The following is a 23,007-nucleotide window of genomic DNA, read 5'->3' on the forward strand; positions in this document are numbered from 1 at the left end:
TTCAAAGCCTCTCCAGGGAAGAAACCAGCTCAAGTTCTGGATTCAAATCGGACGTTAATCAGGAATTCTGGAAAGAAATCCCACACTTGGAGGAAAACTGGATGATTTCTGCCCGTAAAATAATTACTTAAGCGACATGCTGTCATAATTATTGTGGGAAAGATGGGGAGTATGTAAGCAACGAATGTGGTGGTCTGAAAACTTTTGTTTTGCTTTGAAACCATAAAATAATCAACATTTAACACTTAACGTTAGTTTACTAAGTGTTCTGGTCTTTTTTTTTTTCCAAGAAAAGACCACTGGAATATGAATCCAGATCAGGAAACCAGGGAGTGAGCGCCTCGTTATATTCTGATCAAGAGCCTTTCTATGATGGGCCCGACACTGCCAGACATGTCATAACAATAGCTGTAATACTGATAAAACAAATACTTATTTAAAGTGCATTAGACTGTTTTTGTGTTGTCAATCATTTGTAAAGTAATTTTATTAACTTTAAGTTTAGAAATGCTTTAAATCTTGATTGACAAAAGCAATAGTATTGGTATATCATTAGCTACCACATACAAACCGAAGCAATTGATTGTCATTCCCTCATCAGTTCAAACTAACTAGGATCAATGTCTCACGTCACAGTTCTGTGTTGCATTTACATTTATTGTTTTTCTTCTTTCTTTATCATTTAAACTGCATTTTTTTTCTCCATTTCATCCTAAACATTTAATGCAAAAGGAAATCCTTGAAAACTGATATTTGTTCTATTGAGAATTATGCTGATAACCGAGGTAAGTTCACAATTAATGATTGTTTTTCGGTTATGTATTTCTTTATACAAACAATAGAAAGTTAAACTGGACAAAGGCAAGTTCACACTTGATAACAGCACTTATCACTTATTGTTTTTTCTTATTGTTTTAGTTTGTTGAACCCGACAGAGAGAGTGTAATAATTACTAACGTTAAGAAAAGTCTCCAAGTCTTCTTTAGTACGGTATCGATGGTTGCAAACGGACCTTTAGGATTACACACTGAAACTCAACATACAAGACTACAGGACCAGGTGAGAAGGATGGAGGACTACAGGACCAGGTGAGAAGGATGGAGGCCTACAAGGCCAGATGAGAAAGATGGAGGACTACAGGACCAGGTGAGAAGGATGGAGGCCTACAAGGCCAGATGAGAAGGATGGAGGACTACAGGACCAGGTGAGAAGGATGGAGGCCTACAAGGCCAGATGAGAAGGATGGAGGACTACAGGACCAGGTGAGAAGGGTGGAGGCCTACAGGACCAGGTGAGAAGGATGGAGGTCTACAAGGCCACATGAGAAGGATGGAGGACTACAGGACCAGGTGAGAAGGATGGTGGCCTACAAGGCCAGATGAGAAGGATGGAGGACTACAGGACCAGGTGAGAAGGATGGAGGCCTACAGGACCAGATATAGAGAGCGTTGTCACCTTTCTTTCGGCAGCCTCTGTAAGTTTTCCCCTCAACAAGTTAACAGAAAAAGCTGTGACTTCATTGTTCATTTACATATACATTTGTCACATGGGGCCGTTGTGTAGGTGAGCTGTGAAGTATTCACCCGCTGTGTTGGTCTTTCACAGGGCCGGACTCCTCTGTGCTCTAGTTTCACACGCACACTCCTAAATGTTCAATACATAATAGACATAGTAGACAAACTCCACAAATATATGTAATATATAGATATATAATATATCTATATATTATATATAGATATATAATATATCTATATATTAGATATTTTTAACTAAATATTGTTTAAATTACAATCATAGATTCATGAGGGTTTATGTCATTGTGTAATTCTGTGTATAGTTTTTTCATGAGATCTTACCTCTTAAGGCATTGAATTGGAAACATACACAATGTGGTAAAAGACAGAATCAGAAAATATTTTATTTCTCACCTCTGTTTAAAAACACATTAAGTGATGAAAAAATCTGACCTCCAAATGAACTGTATTCAAACATTTGCACACAAATAATCCCAAAGCACATTTGACTTCAAAAGGACATACATGAGGATCAGTTGACCCGGCACTTTTTGCACATTCAGACACATGTCTGGTTTCAGGAAACTGCTAAATTAAAAAGTAAAAAACAACAACCGTATTTATTTATTTATTGCAGGCCAGCCCTGAAGCTAGCTTTACTCTGGTTACCTGGACAATGCCAGTAGGACTTTTCCAGTGGATTTGGGATTCTTGCATAAGCTCTGTGGCAAACACAGGCCACGACGTTTACACGTTTTGGTTGGCAAGATCATTTTTTGCAAATCTACACCATCTTCAGGATTTTCTGTTGAATGTAGGATGTTTGGCTATAAACTAACACCACGGTCACATGAGTGGAACATGCAAGACTGTAATGGGTAGACTAGGTAGGACGTTTAGCATCTTACAAGCCATGTTAAAGCTTGAAAACTCCTTACTGGCGTCTTGAATGCTGTAGAACTCTCTTCGGCTTGTGTTCACCACAGAGCTTATTGCTCCGAACAGTAACCCATTCAAAGGAATCCTGAGCCCTAAACCCTCAGGGGTTGGAAAATGGTTGAGCGTGAGAGTCTGTGAGGGCTTTAAATGATGTAAATGTGAATGATGCCACATGTGCGTCACCATGACAACGTTCAAAAAGATGATTTACAATTGAGGGTATTTATTTAAGTCTTTACCCTCTAATTCGATTTCAGGCTCTTTATTCATTAAACGAAAAGTCATTTAAAATAATGTTTTACGTTCCTTTGCTCCAATTGGTTTGATTTTGCATTTATAAATATAGTCTCTTTTAACGTCATCCAAAGACACGTGTGTCATCCTTTTTTTTTTTCACGTCTCCAAAGCTCTCACAAGTTATCCCGTTTTTAACGTCATTGCCATGACTTGTGGGTAATTCCCTTGGGCAAAGTCACCATCTTACAGAAAAAGGTTCATAAAATGCTCAAAATGTCTGCCAGAGAGCCTCAAGCCCTCGTGGGGTGAAAGAGGAAGTGAACTGAACCCTCACGGAATCAGCAGGAGCGCGCCTCAAAGTGCGTGAGTCAGTAAGGGTGGAGATTGGGATTGGGCCAAAGGAGCCGTGAGAGCTTAAAATACAGACTCATTTCCAGGTTTATGGACACATTCCTGCACCCTCTTTGCGGGACATCGTTGTCCCTTGCTTTAGCCCCCGTCCCCTGCCAATACTCGACCAAGCCTTCCTAGCTAAGAAGAAGTTAATATGGAGGGACTGTGAGAGTGGAACAGAGACATAACGTTATGGGACTGGGGAGAGCTTGGGATTGGCCAGCCTGCGTTTCATGGGCGGAACTTAATTAAGGGTCAGTTTCAATACCATACAAAATGATGAGTGTAACAGACAGAAGTTGTTATACATACTGGCTGTTCAGTATTTTCCATTTCAAATATACATACTGCGTCTCTGGTTTGCCCTCCGGGGGCAGTGTCCTCTTGAGGACGAGCTGTCCTCGTGTCTATAAAACTCTGGGTCCTGCCCAGGGACTCACTGAGTCTTGAACACACGTGAAACATTTCATTTACTTAGACTATTCCCAACTTAAACTGTGTTTAGCATAAAGACTGTACATAATGCTTTTATAACAAAAAGAGTCAGCTCCACCTCTCTGGGGAGTGACTACAAGTTCAGGATTGATCTCCCGTCGATCTTAATTCCCTTGCATTGACAACATGAGAATAAAACAACAACCACCAAACTAAACGGAAAAATAATTGGCACTTTTGAAATGTCGGTGATCCAAAGATCCAAAGTCCTTCTGTACCGACAGGAAGAGTCCCTGAACACGTTTGCCGTTGCATTCTGTTGGTTTTTGGATCGAGGGACGAGTATTTGGCACAGGAGGCCATTTCCCTGTGCGGTTGGCCCAGAGGCAGAGAGGCTGCAGATCAACCACAGGGGATGGATTCAGGCGTCACGGACGCGAATGAATGAACTGATGAATCCCGCTGATCCCTCAGCAGCTGGAAAGGGAGTCCAGTTTCCAAGCGTGAGCCGAGACTCTTAAACGTATCTATCATATGTTGTATGTGTGACACCCACCAATGTGTTTACACAGTGTATTGGTTTACAGTGAACAATGTATATATAGTATGTATGTATATCGTGTATGCATATAGTATGAGATAACTAGCGAACATTTCCTGTGCTGAGATATTTTCCACTTTGTTAAGATTTACCATATGTTTTGCAGTTAAATTTGAATATGTTAAATAAATGGCATTCTGCGGAGCGAGGCGCAATGACCAGACGTGCATGAGCTGTGTGTCATTTGTGTCCACAGGATCATCATCATCTGCCTACTGGGTGCCGATCCTGGTACCTGTAACATATGGAACTCGTACTGAAATCCTTAGTGGCGTCGAGTTTTTTCTGTTTGTTCAAAATCTTGTGTAGGCACCTGAATGCATCGTCAGCTGTGGTCTCTGTGCTGCTAGACCCTGTGAATCGGGTTCCTTTCAAAACGTCCCCTGACGAGTTTTCTTGTAATCCAACAAAAAGTTCCGTTCACATCAAGTGTTCCTCCCTATTACGCATTGAGTGTACCCACCTAGAAGTACCCTATCATGGATGCTACACTGTCCGTCTTCTTTACCACTGACCCGCTCATCAAAATATGACTTCATTGAACTCATCAGTAGAGATCTGGAAGTGAAAATCGATTCACGTTGTGAATCCGCTATTAGAAATTTTAGCCATAACATCGGAACCATCCCACATAGAGGGAGAGAAACAATGGAAGATGCTTCTGGGAATTCTACGAGTCCGTATGATATCAACCGCGTTGGAGGAAACAAGCGTTTTACTGGCAATGACACGTTGGAGTGACAAAGCTCCACGGTCCGCTACCACATCTTAACACAGACCGAAATGGCGTCTTGTTTACAAAGAATAGTTCAGCATAATGTTTCTGAAAACATCCGAAGCGGGATTTAAGGCACGCAGTTTAACCTGATCCTTAAGAGTTAGTTTAAACATCTTTGGAGCGCTCCCAATGGTTTTGTCCTTAAAACTCTTTGTACAAGAGGTTTTACAAAAAAAAAAAAGCCGTGAAAAATAAGGTACCACATTTAACCTTAAACTGACTGTTTTTATTATTATAATTTTTGAACCCCTCTTTAAAGAGAATGGATGAGAAAGCAACTAAAAGGTTCCAAATACTAATGGCGAAACCTTAAATCTTGAGTAGCAAGCGGACATGAACTCGCCCGGTAGTTGTTTGCTAGGCGGTTGCTTTATGAGCCACCTGCAAGACGCTCAATGCCGAATCATTAAGGCAGATTCCGAGACTCTCCGGTTGTGCTGCTGCACCCTGGGTACCATGACAGGAGGAGTTCCACTACGTCTCTGGAGTGAAACAGGGCGGAGATTACGAAAACCGCGTGCAGAACAGAAGAAGGTCGAAAGCGGAAAAGACAAAACCAAAAAATACGTGAGCTGCAAACTGACGGGTCCGCGCCTTCAGATCCTTGTCCCCAGAGGCCGTGTCTTCTATTCTCCAGGAACATGAGGCACAGTCGAGAGTACGACGGCTCAAATCCGCTGGTGTCTCCGCTGGTTAGTCCCCCAAGTCCTTGCTGTCCGATTGAGGAGTGTACTTGAGTCGAAAGGACCCTGTGGAAGACAACAGAGAGACGCTGGAGTGTTGAAGCTTTGGCAACGTCTCCGCTTGATAAAGAACAGGAGGACTGGGACTAATTTGTTAATCTGTCAATTATTTTATGTATTCATCAGTTTGTAGTTTTTTTTCAGAAAATAGTGATACATTTTAATCGCTATTTCCCACAAGTAATTGAGTAGTGGTTGCAGCTCGAAAAATCAAAAAAGTGGATCGATTATTGGTTGCCATCACTTGTAGAAATAAGATGTTGATGATCCATTGTTTCGAATTCTGTGCCTCAGATTACAAGTTTAAAATCACCATTGTGCCTAATGAAATGATTATATTAATGAGAACTTTCACCTTCAGACAAACGGTTGCAGTCTGAATAGTAGTGTCATTTTTTGATAGTATGTTATTACCCCGAAAGATTCTCACTAAGATTAACACTTTCTTTGTTTTCCAATCATAAAAGTGAGAATGTAAGTAGCCGCCATGTCGTGGCGCTTTGGTGGATTTGTCCGTGCGCTCACCTTGCTGTGCCGAGTCCATCGCCGGCTGCTTGCACTCCTCGGCTCGGTGTCCGTGGCCGCCGCAGTTGTAACATGACACGCTACTACCCGGGGCCCGTTTCTGGCCAATATTTCCCATGATGCCGTGAGGCTGGTAGAAGGCGAAGCTCTGCTGCTGGTCGTGTGACACGGGGCTGTGGCGGTAAAGGGGCGGAGGCACCATCATTGGGTAGGAGAAGGGCGGCGCGGCGCTCCCGGCGCCGCTGGACGAGGCGATCAGGGGACTGAGGTGGAGCAGAGGACCCAGGGTGAAGAGCGAGGGGCCGGCCGAGAACGGCTGCAGGTAGCCGGCCGCCGCGTACCCAGGCAACGCCCCGTAGGCACCACAGTTACCCCGACAACCGCAGGAACTGCAAACACACGTGGAGGGGGTGTGGCCTGAGCTCTGATCTAGAGGCGAGCCAGTGCATGGCGAAGCGGGGGGACTGGAGAGAGGACAGGCCGGGAAATATGTGTTGCCTGGCACCGCGGCCACGGGAACGCTGCTTGCGGTGGCCATGGGAACAAAGCCGCCGCCAGCGCCACTACTGCCGGAGCCAGCGGATTTTGTGGCGGGACAGGAAGAGGAGAAAGACGCAGGTGAGCAGGAGTAGTATCCTGATGGAGAAAGGGGGGAGGAGGACGAGAGGTGGAACTGCAGCGGGGGGTGAGAGACGTGGTGCAGGCTGTTGGAGGTGGAGGTTAAAGCAGAACTGGTTTCCACCATCAGACCCACGGCACCTCCAGCCAGGCCGCGGCAAACCAGCGTGTCCTGTGGCGCCGGGGAGCCGTCCACGTTCAGCCCAGGGAACAGGTTCTCCAGCCTCACCCCCACCCCCCCACCGAGCCCCGACAGGAAGCCGGCACCGCCTGCAGGCGGGCCCGAGCCCGGCGCCTGAGTCCTGTCCTCCGAGCAGAACGGAAGGGGCCGGGGCTTACGGGGGGAACTCAGGATACGTGCCGGGTTCGAGACCGGGGAGAGCAGAGTCTGGGGGTAACCGGCCTGCGGGTGGTAAGGGGGCTGCTGGAGGCCGAGGGGGAGGCGGGAGGAGCAGGAGGGAGGGTGAAGAGGAGCCGGGTCGGTTTGCACGGGCAGGACCTGGGCCGTGGGGCGACTGGAGCCTGCGGGGCAGCTGGAGTTCAGGACGAATAGGCAGGACCGGTCCTTCTCTGGACCCCCCCCTGCTGGGTCCAGACCTGACACACCTGGAACCAGGTACACAGTGGTACGTTTGATTTCAGTTCAGGGGAGTCTAATATTCCCCCTCTTATTCAACAGAAGGGGGAAATCCCGCTTAGTTGCCTCAAATCTATCAAGCATTCCAGTTGTTGTTGTTTCCTCTATGATAATTAAAAAACTTACGCCTGTGAATGTCTCTGGTCCTGTCGAAGGTGGAGTCCCAGCAGAGGGGCCCCCGGGCGGAGCACGGAGAGCTGGAGAAGCCCGAAGACGAGCTGCTGTCTGCTGAGACGGGGTGATGCTGAGACATGGCGTCCGCCTCCACCCGCGGCTCTACTGAAACAATACAGTCACATTTCAGGATGTTTCAACCTCCCAATCTCCTCCTTGTTTTTATGTGCACAGGGCGCTTGAAATCAATCAGCTCTTTTTGGAACATTGTGAGCTTGTGTGAATGAAGGCAGATAGCCCGAGACCAACCGGCTGCTTCACCTGCTGTGGAGGTGCCATGTGTCGAGGAACCCACGTGACTGGAGGGCGTCACCCTGGCGATGCCGCTGCAGGGCCGCTTCTCCATGTGCATCTCCCTGTAGGAGGAACGCACACAGGCAGAGAGGTATGATGGATCCTGTTTCTACTCAGAAGCCGATTGTCATCATAAATGAGATGAGAGGTTTTTAAAGGGGTGTTCATGTGATGGATGGAGCATTTCTTTTAGACTGGGACAGGTTCATGTAGGTAACCTAAAGCCTCTCAGTTTTATGTCAAAGGGATGACAGCAGCTTGATTTCACTCATCACCACCAGGGGGAGACACTATCCACTCCATGCTCTCCTCAGCATCTCAACTGCTACTCTGCAAACACATCCGCAAACCTGGAGCACGGAAAAAACACTGCAACACCTTTCCATCTTTACACACACACACAGAATGGAAACCTGTTGATTCAAGAGATGATTAAAGCAGGTTCACATGGGAAAAACCCAGGTGTTTGCCGGATGTGTCCGTGTGAGAGGGTCGGGGCATGCGGACGCATTTGCATCCCAGTCAATGTTTTTGTGGCTTTGGGTTTCTGTTGGTTATCTTCTCTTGAGTATATCTAATCTCTCCGGCCCACTTACTGCTGGTTAACCATTGACGCCTTATGGACCGCTACTGCTGTGCGCTCGCCTTCGAAATCAGCGGCCGATTGGTCCGTCTGTTAATAGTTACACAGATAAAGCGGCTGCTAACTTTCCCGTGCATCGCCTCAAAGATCGGCGATGCAAAAACTGGTTGAAATCACACCACCAGTGGTGTCCCCTCACACGACAGGAGAGTTGCTGATACATTTAGTCAATGGACTGGTTTGAGGAGAGCAGAGACAATGGTTTCGGCTCCCCATCAGAAAGGGTCTGACAGTATAGCGTGCACTAGAATTCCAGCAGCTCACTCTACTGACTTTTGTAGCTCAAGTTGAGTCTTCTGCAGCTCCAGCTGAGTCCTGAGTTTCTTCTTCGCTCCTTGGGTCAGGTCGTACTTGTTCAGGTCCTCCTCCGTCAGCGCCAAGAACTGAAGGAGACAACGGGACAAAAACACACACACACACAGGTTTAAGAAAAGCGGACATGCCGGTTCCTGCGGCTTGAAATACCGATCTATGTGAGAGCGATTGATACAGTGAATAAAGAAATGACAAGCCAGCATCTAGAGCCCACCCACCTCCTCCATGGTGAGCTGCTTGAAGACGGGGTAATACTTGTGGAGCCGAAGTCTGCGCAGCCAGTCCAGGATGCCGTTCTGCTCGGCGGCATTGGGCTGGGACGGGCACGCTGCCTGTGAGTGGGACTGGGAACGAGACAGGGAATGGGACTGGGGGTACGAGAGGGACTGGCAGTGTGAGTGGGACGCCGCCTGGGAATGGGCAGCGTGGGCCTGACCGCCGGTTTGCGGATGAAGGTGGGGCAGGGAGTATGAGTGGGGCTGACTGTGTTGGGGATACGGCTGGATGGAGGGGGGGTCGCATCCGCCAGCCAAGGAGCACTGTGCTATCACAGGGTGAGTCAGGGGGGACAGCTGGACAGGCGGAACGGGGGGAGGAAGAGGAAGGGACGAGAGGTGATGAGAGGGGCGGATCGAGACAGAGCTGTGGGTGCTGACGACGGGCTGGACGCTGGCCACTGGGTAGACCGCCCTGAGAGAGGACATACAGTCAGAGGACGCCATGGGGACGGTGCAGGTGATGAAGAGGATGATGGTCGTGATGATGATAAATGACCAATAGACAAAGAGAGAAGGAAAACTCACCTGTTGGCTCCCCGGTGCTGAACCGTACAGTCGAGATCTGAGGGACACAGAGAAAACTAAATGAACTCCCATCACCGTAAAATAAAAACACGTGAGTGAAACCCAGAAGCCGCTGGTGTGACAGAAACCATCAGTCGATGGCGATGCGGTTCCCAGTGACTTAATTGGAGAATCATGACTAGTATCTGTGATCAGCACAGGTTTAGCCCTCACGGTTCGGCATGCTTGTGGACATTTGAATTAGTTACACAGTTAAACATTAACCATCGCAGAGTGAAATAACGTAGTATTGGCTAGTATTCAGTAAAACAGCCAGACATGTTGGTTTTGATCTTTGCGCCTGTTTGCCTTTTGATGTAAAGGAATACTTTTAATATCTGCTATATGTCACGTCCGAATAGAAGGTATAATCAGTTATTATTTCTGCCATGATTGACACCGTACAAGGTCGGAATAAAAGAAAACCAATTGATCTTTTAATCACCTACCATGTATAATAGTGTAAACGCAGTGCATCAGTAATTGAGCTATTCCTAGATCCTGACATTCATGTGCCGCACCCACGCTTTAATTGCATATGCATTATCAAAAGCCGGCAGGCTTTGTCAATACTGCAAAGGTACAAGCATCCACACTGCACAGATGGCTATAAATACTCTCTGGGATGAAGTCACTCTCATAGAATCAAACATAATCGCGCTCACATCAACATTAGGTCACCACACGGCCGGCCTCCCAACACAAACATGCCGCGCTGAATTCCCACACAGGACTAAAATAGAGTCCGTCATCTCCCCTCCAACACCTCCAAATAACTAAAGGAAAATCCTGCTTGCAGTCTCACCTCTCTCGCCTCTACGCTGCTACCCAGCAAGACGCCTACAACCCCCCCCCCCCCCCCCCCTCCCGCCCCACTCCCCCGCTTTGTTCTTTCCTTTCCTCCCCTTATCACGCCCCTCTCGCTCTCCTACAACACAGGGACCCAAACATGAAGTCCTTCATGTCCCTTCCGGCACCTTCTGTCTCTGCGTCTAAGAATAGGGATCCCCTGCTTAACATCCCTGCTGCCCTCTTTGGAGACTTACTGGCTTTAAGGGCACATTCACAGCCACGCATTCATGACATTTTCAGGATTAAACCTTTCTCAAGTTATCCGTTGCATGTCATCTATTTCGCTTCCTAAAAAAAAGAAAGAGGAAAGGTCCAAATATTGAAGGAGAGAGATATTTTTGGCAATAAAACACGACTCACTGGAGCTGGGGGTGAACGGACAGGTCTGGGGTTCAGGAGCCGTAGGCGGGGAGGACGGGGAGGCAGGACAGTTGGGGGACAGAGGCCTGGCAGAGGTGAAGAACAGCTGGACGCTGTGGTGCTGGAGGACGTGACAGGGCAGCGCTGTCAGACAGCTGCAGGGGGAGAGACACAGAGTCAGGAGGACAAAGGGAGGCCAGAGATGAGCAAAAGAGGTGCACAGATCTAGAGAAATTTGAGTATTAGGACAGGAGTTCTTTGATTTAACGAGAAAGCTACAAACCGTGCCTGACGTTGTTGGCACTGGTATGGTAACTATTAAACCCATTTCCAGCTGTTATTCTTAGTAAAGTTGATCTGTCAGCAGAAGCAGGTGACTGGAAGAGTTCGGCTCTCTTAAGTTCTCTCCGTCTGTGAGAATCACCTTTTCTTTCTTGCAACGTGATGTAGCGCCAATAACTTGGCAGCAAACTAACATAGATGTACACCGGCCAGGGTTCCAAACATTCAATAACTCAAAAACTTTGCAAATGCTTTACATAGCAAACTGTTGACTGGAATACAACTCTCCCTGATGAAATAACACACTTTAAAAATGGGAAGAGAGGGTTGGAGGAACAAGGGACTAACCTGGGGTTCAGCTCCGTGGACTCAGGGAAGACTTCCTCCACTGCGTCATCAGGAAATGCTTCAGACAGCTTAGAGGCACAAAGAGATTCATGAGGCCTGAGATTATCATCATCAGACTGCACTTCAGTGGCAGTACTGACCTGGGTGAGCAGCGCCGCCACCTCCTGCCGAGTCCGAACCACGGATGACACGTAACCGTCGGACCAGCTGGCCTGGAGGAGAGAGGACGAAGAGAGGAAAGGACGAGGTGGGGGGGAGAGGTGGAGGTGATGGAGTAAAGGAGGAAGTAAAAACCGGGTGAAAAGCAAAAGGGCAGCGACGTGAAAAGATGAAGTGAAGGCATTCGGGGGAAAGCGAGGGGGCGCCTGCGTTGAGAGCGGACCCACCTCCAGCACGTATTCGGTGGCGTCTCGGGACACGTGGCTCACTCCTCTCAGCTCCACCCTCTCGATCAGCGCTGAAAGAGGCACAGATCGTTTCGGCCATTTAGAGTTGATTAGGCGGCCAGAAGGGATTTAAACCTGGGCAGCTGACGAGTAACAAATGACCAGGGAACGAAACCCCATCGCGTTTCAATCGATTTATGATGACAATGTGAAATGCGTGGGTTTAAGTCTCCTAACTCCTATCAAAGTACACGATGGTCCATACTCGTCATCACTCGTTTACAGTTCATTTAAGGCTGCAAATTTGTCGACACATGTCTAGGGCAGAGTTCCCTGAAGTGGGTTTGCACGAGACACACAGTTGGTGTCGCACCCACAGTGCAGCAGAACCAGCATGGGAGCAAAGCGAGAAGTGCCGAAGAAAAGTACTAAATCTCACACTACAGGGAAGGAGGAGACGAAAACGCGCACGTGCACACGCGCGTACACTCCTGCACTTCATAAAGTGTGTGTGCATGTGTGTGGCAGCCTAGATTAGCGTGAATGGCAGGCGGCATTTAGAGCCTACCACAGCTGCTGCCCAACAGTAATGTGTGTGTGTGTGTGTGTGTGTGTGCATCAAGTCATCAAAAGAAAGTTCCATCATCTCCTGCGAAGATAACATTGACCCTCATGTTGCCATGTATCGTTATTAACTTTACAACTACGGTCATGTGTGTGTGTGTGTGTGCCAGAGAAACACGTCGTAAACACGAGGCGTGGCTCTTTCTGCCTGGTCCAAGGTGGCCAAAACACACACAGGGAAAATGGTAAGTCATACAAACTTAACCGTTTACTGAGCGTGTGTGTGTGTAAGTGATTTGTGCTGGTGACAGCTATGTGATGGTGTGCGACCATGAGGACGTGAGGTAGTTAAGTATTGTGTTACAGAAAGGAGGCAGGGCGCCAAGACAACAGCAGACTGGAGAGACTCGACTGAAAACCACATGGTGTCCCCCTCCTGACCGCTGGGCTTCAAATGAACGATAATGGAAAATAGCCGGGCTTATCAAGTGGTCCCGCAAAGGCCGACAGCTCACTTTGACGGGACGGTGACTTAGAAGATTTCTTTTCACTACAGCAGCATTTATTACTTTTGACTGGTACTGTATATATATACATAAATCTATTCATAAAGGTGTTCCGTTGTCCCTGCAGTGGTGGACAGGCCTGTCCGGGTCATCCATTATGGATGTTAATTGGTTCAGTGTCTCTCCGGACTGTCCAGTTGGAAGCCGATGGTGGAGCCGGCCTTCTTAACCAGTCAGTTAAGTCTGCGGCCTCGATGCTGCTCCACCACCACACTACGGAGAAGGACACAAAACACACCGGAACGTCTCCCAACGTCCTGCTGCACGAGGTTGATGGATCCAAGCTCCCTCAAAAAATTCACAGCTCGCCCCCATTTTCCAAGCCAGCGGTGACGTCGGTCTTCCAGTTCAGTCTGCTGTCGGCCGGTCAGCTCTCAACATGGCTGAGCCGCTGGCGCCCGGCTAAGGGCACAAACAGTGTCGACTATGGAAAAGTTCTGACGGGCTAACAGTGTTCACTGGACAGTGACACTCGTTACCAACGCCGCTTTTGTAAGCTGTAAACTGATGGACCTGCTTCGAGCCTGCTGTTCGGCGTCAGCAGCTGAAGATCAACAGGTGGTTTGAGACCTGTTCTTCTGTTTGGACCACAAACTGAAACACGCCTCCGAAGCAAAGCTGATGTTGCTCCACGTCTGCTGCTTGTGCAGCCATGGAAAAACATTGAAACTAAATGAAAGAAAGGAGGGAAAAAATGTGTTTAATTATTATCAGTTACATGTAGGGATGTAGAATGTAACAGGTTAATAGGTTGATGTAGCGCTTGAATCAAAAGGAATTGGGGATAGAGACGGTGATGACCACACGCGCACGCACACACACACACACACACACACACACACACCTCAGCCTCAGGGCAGCATTCTTTTACTTTTAGTGTTTCATGTCTCAGCGTGCCAGATCTTGCTCACTTGGGCCGAGCTGGTTGTATAACTTTCTACGTGCGCTTTATGTCAGCGCGCACAGACGGAGGCTGGAAGTGAGCTCATACGCATGCACACGGACACAGCAAGTCAGACACAGAGACAATTAGATGGAGGAAAAAGTAGAAAGTACTTTTGGTGCGGTTCTTGGCCGGTGCTGCAGCGCCCTGGACGTGTCCAGCAGGAAGAGGAGGAGGAGGAGGAGGTGGTGCTGGTGGAAGAAGGGGAGGGGCGGGGAGGTCCTGGCTGACTGCTCGGCCTCGTCGTCCCGTGGTCTCCCCTGAGGCTGTGCCGGCCTCTCTGGTCTGGCTCTGGGGAGCAGGGGATGAGAGGCCACTCGGTTAAAGAGAGGTTGCAACCACAGGGCGGAGGTCAAGCAGACGCGGCGCAGCGCGGCGTTAACTCCTTCGGCTCGTGTGTGGATCGAACACAACGCTGTCCTCGAGCACGCACGTTTTTGCTCATCGAAAGCACGATTCTGCGTGTTGTCACAGCTTGAAACAAAGTGGAGCAACGCGCTCCCTGGGGGTGGCACAGCGCTGAGACAAACCAATACTTCACCAAGGGGCGCTCTTATTTATAGCAACGTCATCCTGGAGCACTTTTAGGGAGAAACACAGACTTGGAGCCCCCTTTTTTGTATGTTGGACCAACTGATGCTCAGACTTAAACTGGGATGGATGCGCTTTGCTCAACGACACGTCAGAAACAGACAGAAACAGAGCATGAAGAGGAGGTGCTTTTGACTTGCTGATTGATAAGGAAAATACCTGCCATGCACGAATACAGAACCATGTGTTTATGTATATTTATATCCAAATATATACCGATTGAATTTCAGATCACTTGCTGAAGAAAAACCACCTGATCAACCACCATATTTAGATTTCTCAAAACATTTGGTATTAATGATCTGTGTCTACCGTGCAGTTTGCCTTCAAGAGCCATAATCTTTATTTTATTTTGAAAAGCCCCACACCCATTTAAGAAACGTTTAGCTCTGGTCTCAATTATCTTTATCAGATTGAATTAAACAAATTTGGTGATGGCCATCTGTGCCGTTCAATTACTACACACACGTTTGAAACCATCTTTGCATCCGGCCGTCTCTCTGATCGAGTCTGTTCCGTGTAATTGTTCCCCTAGGAAGCGCTGACTCAGGTGACAGAAAATAAAAAGACTTCCTTGGAGTCACGAGTGGGCGTCTCTTTCGTCTTTGTGAGGGGAGAACTCAACATGTGGCATCGCCTGCTGCAACCGAACACACGCGCAGGGTAAATCTGAAAACAATTAAGGGTGCTACTCCCCCATTGGCGTGCTGCTCCCCCGACCTGCCGGCCCCCCGGGCCCTCTGCTCGCTGTCGGTGAGCGAGGGAGGGAAACTGACCTCCCGTGCCAGATAACCGGGAGAGCATGGGAATCTCTCCGAGAGCTGGAAGTTTTTTTTCTTTAAAACAACTGAAAACTATTAAAGACTGACTGTGCTGATTCCTCCTCCTGCTCCTCCTACAACAGTTAGCTGAACTTTTGTTCATTCCGACACCGTTTTTATGGGTATATAAAGCAGTGGTACAATAGAGTGATTATGCAGGTTTGTGCAGGCCCGACAGATGTGAAGAGTGAAGAGGTTTCCTTAAATGCACTCGACTGAGTATTTATGTTTGGTGCTACTTTAAACATTCACTTAACTACAGTTGGGAGGAAATATAACACTCTGCTGTGTTTTATCTTACAGCTGCTGCCCAATATAGAAAACCCAATGAGTTGTAAAACAATAACTCGATAGAACCCTAAACTAGATCCATCACAAAAGAAATGCAAACGATTTGGTTATTCCAGGAGGAGTATAATAATAAACTAGAAAATGCATTTCCTGCTGAAAATGCGTTGGAATGCAAAAAGCTGAAAGCTGAAATGAACTTCAGAAAATTGCTGAAAATACTGAAAGTTGAAGGGAATTTTAATACATTTGCTTAAATTACAGATATTAGAAAAGCTGAAATTAATTTGAAATTGCTGAAAATACAGAAATGGGAGAAGCTGAAATGAATTTCAATAGATTTGCTGAAAACAGCTGAAACAAATTTGAGAAATTGCAAAAAAATACAGAAATGAATATTAAAACATTGCTGTTAATACAGGCATAAGAAAAGCTGAAATGATTTGCTTAACTGCTGAAAATACAGAAATGTGAAGCAAAATTTCAATAGAATTTCAAAAAAATACAGAAGTTGCAGGAGCTTAAATGAATTAAAAAAATACAGAAATAACAAAACCTAAGATGAATAAAAGAGGTTTTAAATTGTTTGTAGTAATATTAGTAGTAGTATTAGTCTGTTGACAGAAAGCATAGCTGCGTCATGTGACTCCACTAATCAGGTCATAGGAGCAGCTGTGAGTCACAGACAGAGATACTGCAGCATGTGTGCAAGTAACCACGGCAACGGCGCACCTGGGTTCATTAACGAGCTGCTGCAAAGGGCAGACACAGGACAGCGAGTTACACAGAATCCACACCTCAAACAAGTGTCCACCAGCGCAAAACTATAACAGCTATCTAAAAAATGAGACGCTTGTGCGAGACCCAAGACTCTACCGAACGCATGATGTGATTTTTATGTCTGTCCGGTAATAAATACGGCTCCTGTCGCAGTTTACAAAATGTGTACCTTCTGGATTTTTTGAGAAATATGTCGGCAGATTTGTATTGGAGCCTAAGGGGCTTTTAGCAGAGGTTGTGTGACTGTTGGTCTCCGTAGGCCAAAACTAAAGAACTCTGGGATTCCATAGCCACATGACTACAAGCAGCACAACCATGCCATCACGCTAAAAATGAAGCCTCAAAAGTGTATACTTAGGCTCTGAGGACCGAAGTTCCATATTTTTTTAACCAGATTCTGACGCTGCCCCACACTCTAGCCCCTTCAGGGCTCACTCTAAGAAATGCAACGGAGCAAAGAACTAGTGAAACATAATCAGTGATTATGAAAAGAATAGATATCAACAAGCAGTTTTTTTTCATAAAATAGTTGAGACTTGTGTCAACATTTGAAAGTTTAAATGGTGTCTGTAGCTGAAAGATTGGCGAAGCTGAAGAATCTGAAAGTTGAAGTTTAAGAGGATTTGAAAAACGATCTCCATTGGAAAACCATGTTAAAATATTAATGATTATTGATTTATATAAATTCAAGCTTAAGAGTTAGAAAGCTGAAAAGTCATAGCCTAATGCATTCCAACAATTAATCATTTTTCTGTTAAAGCTCAATTCCATGCAAGCGGAACTTAAATTGGCATTGTGTTAGTTCCACTACGCACGGTCTGCTTTGCATCCAACATACTTTCCACTTGTTGGCCGCTTGGCCAAAGATGATGATGGTTCAGTTCACTTTGGCGAACTTCACATCCAAACTATTAACTTTCCTGCAGTCAAAGAGTGAGTTTACTCAAAGTTAGGTTCACTGATGAGTTGCCCACTCGGAGGGCAGCGGAACAAGTCTCATGAGTAGGTTGTAATAACTGCCTACTCATTCAGACACAGGAAAACCATCCCATTCATCTGCAGCCACAATTATTTCCTTAATGCTGAACACTCAAAACAGTCCGGTACTCAAATATCTGACTGATTGGCTGTTAAATACTTCCTCAGCTAGTCGCTGACTCAGTCTGTGTGTCATTCAGCGCCGGGCAGTGGGTTTATCCGAGCTTCTTTCCACTTGAAGATGACGCTGATGAGCGGCGTGACAGTGAGCCAACACAGTGACGTTGTGAAAGCAAAAAGATGCTATGAGTGAACCCGTGCATATTATGCGTAAACATTAAAGTTGTTGTTGGCAGTAATAGCAAGTATGATATATGCATATAAAGTACATGTATATGCAGGAGGTGACAGTAGACCCGACTAAAAGAAAAGCTGTAGATGACATATGTAACTGCTCAGGTTTACAATGAAACTCTGTGAAAGCCTTCAGAGCCCAGAAGGAAGGAAGGAAAGAGAGCTACAGAAAGAGAGAGAGAGAGAGTTACACACACAGCGCGCGAGAGAGTGAGCGCATTTATAACTTCCTGGGGATTCATTGGAGACACACACACACACACACACACACACACACACCACAGAGGGTTGATTTCAACATGGAGAAATGTGCTGACCTGCACTAAGCAGAAGCCAAGGGAAACAAAACACTAAATGCAAACGCTCCGCTCGTAGCCGGGTACTTTCCCGTCGCTGCTCCCACGCGTTTAAACAGTGTTGCTGGCTGCTTCCCAGTGCTCCTCCACGTCTGTGTGAATGAAGAGGCGAACGAGACGTTGCTTTTTAATCGTCTCTCACAGTGATGGAGGAGATGGAGATGAGTCTCTAACTCTCCCACGATTCATTGTCTGAAGCGCCGTCTGCTTTGGGCAAGTTTATCCCAGACGTGATGGTAACAGAGGTTTGATGAGCCACATCATTGGGAAATCCCCCCCGGCCCTAATCTCCATCTTTCATCACAACTCATCCAGCAGAGTTTGTTTTGTTTGCCTTTATTATAAATATTTGGACTTGTATTGTTAGTAGACCCCTAGGAATCATTTATCCCAGCAGGTTAAGTAGTCCTATCTTGACCACATATATTGTGGTAACTCTGCATATCTTGTTTTTCTAACTGTTATGATGGAACAGCTGTTCACTCTGGAGCCGGGGAATGAAAAGCATGCAACCCAACACACGTGGTGTGTGTTAGCTCTACACTGGCAACACCGAGCAAACAAGACGTCACCCTTTTATCTGTAATAAAGAGGAATAAATCCAATGGACCAGACGGGGCCTTGCAGACGCAGCTCCCAGTCAAGGACATTAATTAGCTCCTAATCATCTATAATAAACCCGTCAAATCTTGTTGTGCACATAACCCGCAAACACATATGCAGACTGTTCGACCCAGATGACTGTCCCTGATCCACAGCCGAAAAACAATAGCCAAATAGTTGGAATAGAAATAGAGGGTGTGGTATATTAAGTGTAATTATGCTCCCTGACATCCAAACCCATGGAGTTCTACTAAAATATCTTCCAATCCTTGAAGTGACACACACACACACACACACACAAGCAGGAGTGAAACTATCTTTCAAGGTAAAACCGAGCAAAGAAGTTGATATACACGCGGCCATTACAGAGGGTGAAGTATTTTTTTAAAAAGAGGGAAATATTCTTCTGCAGGAAATCCAATTGATGCCTGGCTGTTGCCGTGCGGCACGACGTAAACACGCAGCTCCACAGATCGGCAGCCGGTGACAGATGGTGTGGCTTTCTGTTTGAATGAATACCAGAACGCAGATGAAACTACTCACGTGACTGCGTTGATCAGCCGTAGTACTACACTGCTTTTCCTTACCCTTTTTTCATAAATGACCGTTTCGCGACAAAATAGGCAAAGACATGAGGTCGCCGCGAGACGCCGCTACATTTCTGGCCACACTTGACCCTGGTGCCGTTGCCCCCTACCTTGCGCCAGCAGGTGCACTGTGTGTGGCAGGCTTGGGAGCAGGCAGCGGGGGACAACGAGGCCAGCGGCAGGGACACGGTGTGATGGTGATAGTGGTGATGTGGCTGAGAGGGATGGGCCGCGGATTGATCCGCTCCTCCTCCTCCTCCTCCTTTGCTTACCTGCAAAATCAACAGTAAGATGCAAACGTGACACACAGCCAGAGGAAAACGTGTCATCTCATTTTAACACCCTCCAGTTGTTAATGTGGGGAAATGCAGCTGAATTAGCAGGTGACAGCAGCATGGATTTCACAGATTGCCCCCTTACGCTTGCGCGGGTAGGAGGCATTGGAGAGACCCGCCAGAGTACCCTGCTTTTCAAAATTGGATCCAACCGAAAAACCCGGCCCAGTGTTGTCAACTCTCTTCAAATAAAAGCAGCCAGCAGCACCATCTGCAAAAGTTGCTAATCTTGCAAGAGAGTCGCCGAGATGCCAACAGCGTCCAAAGACACTCCTCCAAAATGATCCCAATGAACACAAACTACCAACATGGCTATTGTTAGCACCCACAGCTGTAAAGCCTGAGGAAGACTCCGGTGAAGAGGAACGAGTGCAGAAGCAGAGTGTGAGAGTCCAGCGACAGCCGCAGACACCAACGTGTTCCAAGGGGCGTAACCACGCATTCTTTGGGGGGGTTGTGTCCCCCCCAATATTGAGAAAATATCAATCTGCCCCCCCCCAATATACAGCAGAACATATGTAAAATAGATATTCTGCTTTTATGAACCCTGTCAATGGATCGGCCTCTTGTTATGAAAACTGGACCAGCAGCGCTTTTTTTGTGTAAGCAAATAAAAGAAGTAGCCTCGTAAAAGGAGAATATTAAATGATAGATCATAAAGGTCAGTCGTCGTTCTTCTGATAAAATAACATGCGGTTACAATGCAGGCAGCACGGAGAGACAGACATGCTGAACTCACCAAAACAAAGTGGGGGGGTGGGGGGGGGGGATGACACTATTCCTTTAGATGTGAATTCAAATGGTCAATGTAGTCCTTGAAACTATGTTCTAAATGTGCGGATTTTCAAATATAAATATAGAATTGTAGGAAATGCACAAAAAAATGATGGGGAAGGGTATTCAACCCGTTAATGCGGTCTGGATGCAATGAAAGTTCAAAACATTGTTTCTAAAACACATAATCCGAGCGAGCACCTTATCAGAGACCTGAGGATTCATGGTGCCGTCATCTCGCCAGCTTCATGAGCACGCTTTCATGGGCTGTTTTTTGTTTATAACTTCACTGGGACAGTTTTGGAGATGGTACGTGAGTCCAAGGGGACATTTTCTTTTTCAGTTTGGAGGCTTTTGAAGTCTGCTGACGTAAAGGAACGTGTGGGCAGTGACTGGTACAATGAATACAATTCAAAATGCATCTCCGAGGGACAGCTCTGTGGGTCCGAGCTAACATAATCACATGATCGTTGAGAAAGTTGAACTTAATCCAAAGAAACAAACTTTGTAACCACTAAGACAAACTCCTTATGTTATGTTACGTTACGTTTTGAAGCATCCACGAATTGTCTACACTTCATTCTACTACTATAAATACCAAAGTGACTGAATAGGGTTTTATCTTTGACCCTGATGACCTTGCGCACTTGAGAGGTTCTACACGAGCATCCCTCTCACCTGCAGGACGTCCTGGATCAAGCCGAGCTGCTGCCTCAGCACCTGCTTCTGGTGGAAGCTGAAGGCCGGGTGGTGGGACGCCATGGTGAAGAGCAACAGAAACTGCTCCTCGGTCCTCCCGTCGTTCAGCGCCAGCCCGTAGTTATTGATCACCGTGTCTATGTGAGTCAGGGTCCGGTACAGGACCCCCGCCGCCTCCCTGTTGTCCGTGCCGAGCAGCGCGAGGGACACCAGCAGCTTGCTGCGCACCACCTCGTCCGTGATGTTGGTGAGACCCGACAGGTCGGCGGGGTTGTTGGCTTTGATCTCCGCGTCCCGGAGAGAGTGGTAGTCCTTGCGGGCCAAGTCCTCCAGGCAGGAGCCGAGGAAGCGGAGCTCGACGGGGACGCAGAGGTCCAGGAGGCCGCACAGGAACTCGGCTCTCTGGCCGGAGGTGAGGGAGGAGAACCAGCGGTACACCCCCTCCCTCTGGACGCTGCTGCGGCTCTCCACCATCCTCGCGCATCCACTCGCAACGGAGGTCGGGCCGACGGTTTGGACAACGTCGAACGGCAGACTTTCGGCTGAGAGCAAACTTCACAACAAAGGGGTGCGTGCGTAATTGCGCAGGCGCGCCGGGAGCGCCACTCTCGAGTTGGCCAAGTGGAGAGCTAACTCTCACCAACGAGCCGCGGACGCGTTTCTTCCCACGCGCTGCTGTTGCCGCCGAGAGGCCACGCGGATTGCTTTTGTTGGAGAAGCAGCGGGCCTTTCCCAAACCATAATCTCAGCCAAATAGGAATCCACAGTGGCCTGTCTTCGTGTTCAACTCGCTGCCCCCGGCCGCCAGGAGTCCCTCCCCGCCGGTCGGACCGCTGCACCCCCCACGATACTTTTGGCAGGATGGCAGAGCGGATCAAAACACACCGCCCCACTCAAGGAGACTCTCGTGGAGGGACTTGGTGACCGGAGCCGCCCCGCTCAGCTGTCCCGCACGGCACAAACGCACCTCCCTGCAGCGTTGCTCCTCCGTCCTCATGGTTTTCTGGGAATGTGTGAGAGGAACAGACGCCCGCAGCCGCTCGACAAAGCCCCAACCGCTAGCGAGAAAAGGCTATGTTTAAGTTCAAAAAGTAAACTAGTGGGGCTTGAGACTACTACTGCTGCTGCCGTTGGAAAATAAAGGTGTAACATTTCCGAGACATTACGTTAACTAGCGCCGCTGTGGAGGAAATAAAACGTCCATTCGACACTGTTCGGGGTCCGTGAATGGATTTACTACAACATGCACCTCTGTGCTCCCCGTATTCTGCCACAAGTCTCCACATAGAGCAAAAAAAAACAGCTGTGTATAACATCAAACCAGCAGCAAGACCAGCCCATTGTGAAGAAACGTCTTCTCTGATTGGCTGCGCCTCCCGTCTGCCACGTGAGGCCTCTCGTGATTGGCTCAGGGGGATTTCTGCCGCCTCGCTAATATCACATCTTTCTGTTATGCGCTCATGCATATCTCAGCTTCATTTCTGGAGCTTTAATGCACCAGATGAGCCTACAGGCTCAAATAACGCGATGTCACATAGTTAGTGTGAAAGTCTGTGTTAAAGTTATGGTACACAACTCAATGCAAGTTTCCGTTATTCCTTTTACTTGTTACTTTTTAAAATGCATAGGGAAGCCAGCATGTTCAGATATGACAGCAAAATTACTTGCGAATTACACACTAATTAAACAATAACACAATATTATAATATTATATACAATAAATCAGTTTAAAAAGACAATCTTATTAGAAAGTACGATGATGTTTATCGTATAACTACAAACATATACATACACAATATTTGGGAACTAGTATTATTAGCAGTTATAAATAAGTTGAGCAGTCAGAGCGAGG

The 23,007-nt window shown here is 47.2% G+C and overlaps 1 protein-coding gene across 3 annotated transcripts; it reads right to left on the reverse strand.

Annotated features, from left to right (window-relative positions):
* Positions 1–1,893: 1,893 nt before the first annotated feature.
* On the reverse strand, positions 1,894–22,459 carry LOC120809175 (zinc finger CCHC domain-containing protein 14). 3 transcript variants are annotated; one of them, XM_078082455.1, is made up of 14 exons: positions 21,135–22,459; positions 19,458–19,619; positions 14,103–14,280; positions 11,917–11,987; positions 11,671–11,742; positions 11,531–11,598; positions 10,901–11,055; positions 9,650–9,686; positions 9,065–9,536; positions 8,805–8,914; positions 7,856–7,950; positions 7,547–7,696; positions 6,166–7,389; positions 1,894–5,646 (listed from the first exon to the last, which is right to left on the reverse strand). In XM_078082455.1, exons 1-14 carry the CDS (start codon positions 21,627–21,629, stop codon positions 5,591–5,593), a joined length of 3,345 nt encoding a protein of 1,114 aa, XP_077938581.1. In that variant the 5' UTR covers positions 21,630–22,459; the 3' UTR covers positions 1,894–5,590. The 3 variants fall into 3 exon arrangements, with proteins under 3 accessions (XP_077938581.1, XP_077938580.1, XP_077938582.1); XM_078082454.1 differs by having other exon boundaries at positions 7,547–7,699; XM_078082456.1 differs by lacking the exon at positions 19,458–19,619 and having other exon boundaries at positions 7,547–7,699; positions 21,135–22,441.
* Positions 22,460–23,007: the final 548 nt, after the last annotated feature.

The sequence above is a fragment of the Gasterosteus aculeatus genome, chromosome X (genome assembly GCF_964276395.1).
Source record: "Gasterosteus aculeatus chromosome X, fGasAcu3.hap1.1, whole genome shotgun sequence".
Classification (NCBI taxonomy): Eukaryota; Metazoa; Chordata; class Actinopteri; order Perciformes; family Gasterosteidae; genus Gasterosteus; species Gasterosteus aculeatus.

What these genes read in the sequence shown, in the direction of transcription:
- LOC120809175 (XM_078082454.1), bottom strand. Translation starts at nt 21,629, where the DNA reads ATGGTGGAGAGCCGCAGCAGCGTCCAGAGGGAGGGGGTGTACCGCTGG. An exon ending in ACTCAACTTGAGCTACAAAA is followed by an intron (nt 7,951 to 8,804) that starts GTCAGTAGAGTG and finishes TTCCTCCTACAG; the next exon opens with GGAGATGCACATGGAGAAGC. An exon ending in ACATGGCACCTCCACAGCAG is followed by an intron (nt 7,700 to 7,855) that starts GTGAAGCAGCCG and finishes GTATTGTTTCAG; the next exon opens with TAGAGCCGCGGGTGGAGGCG.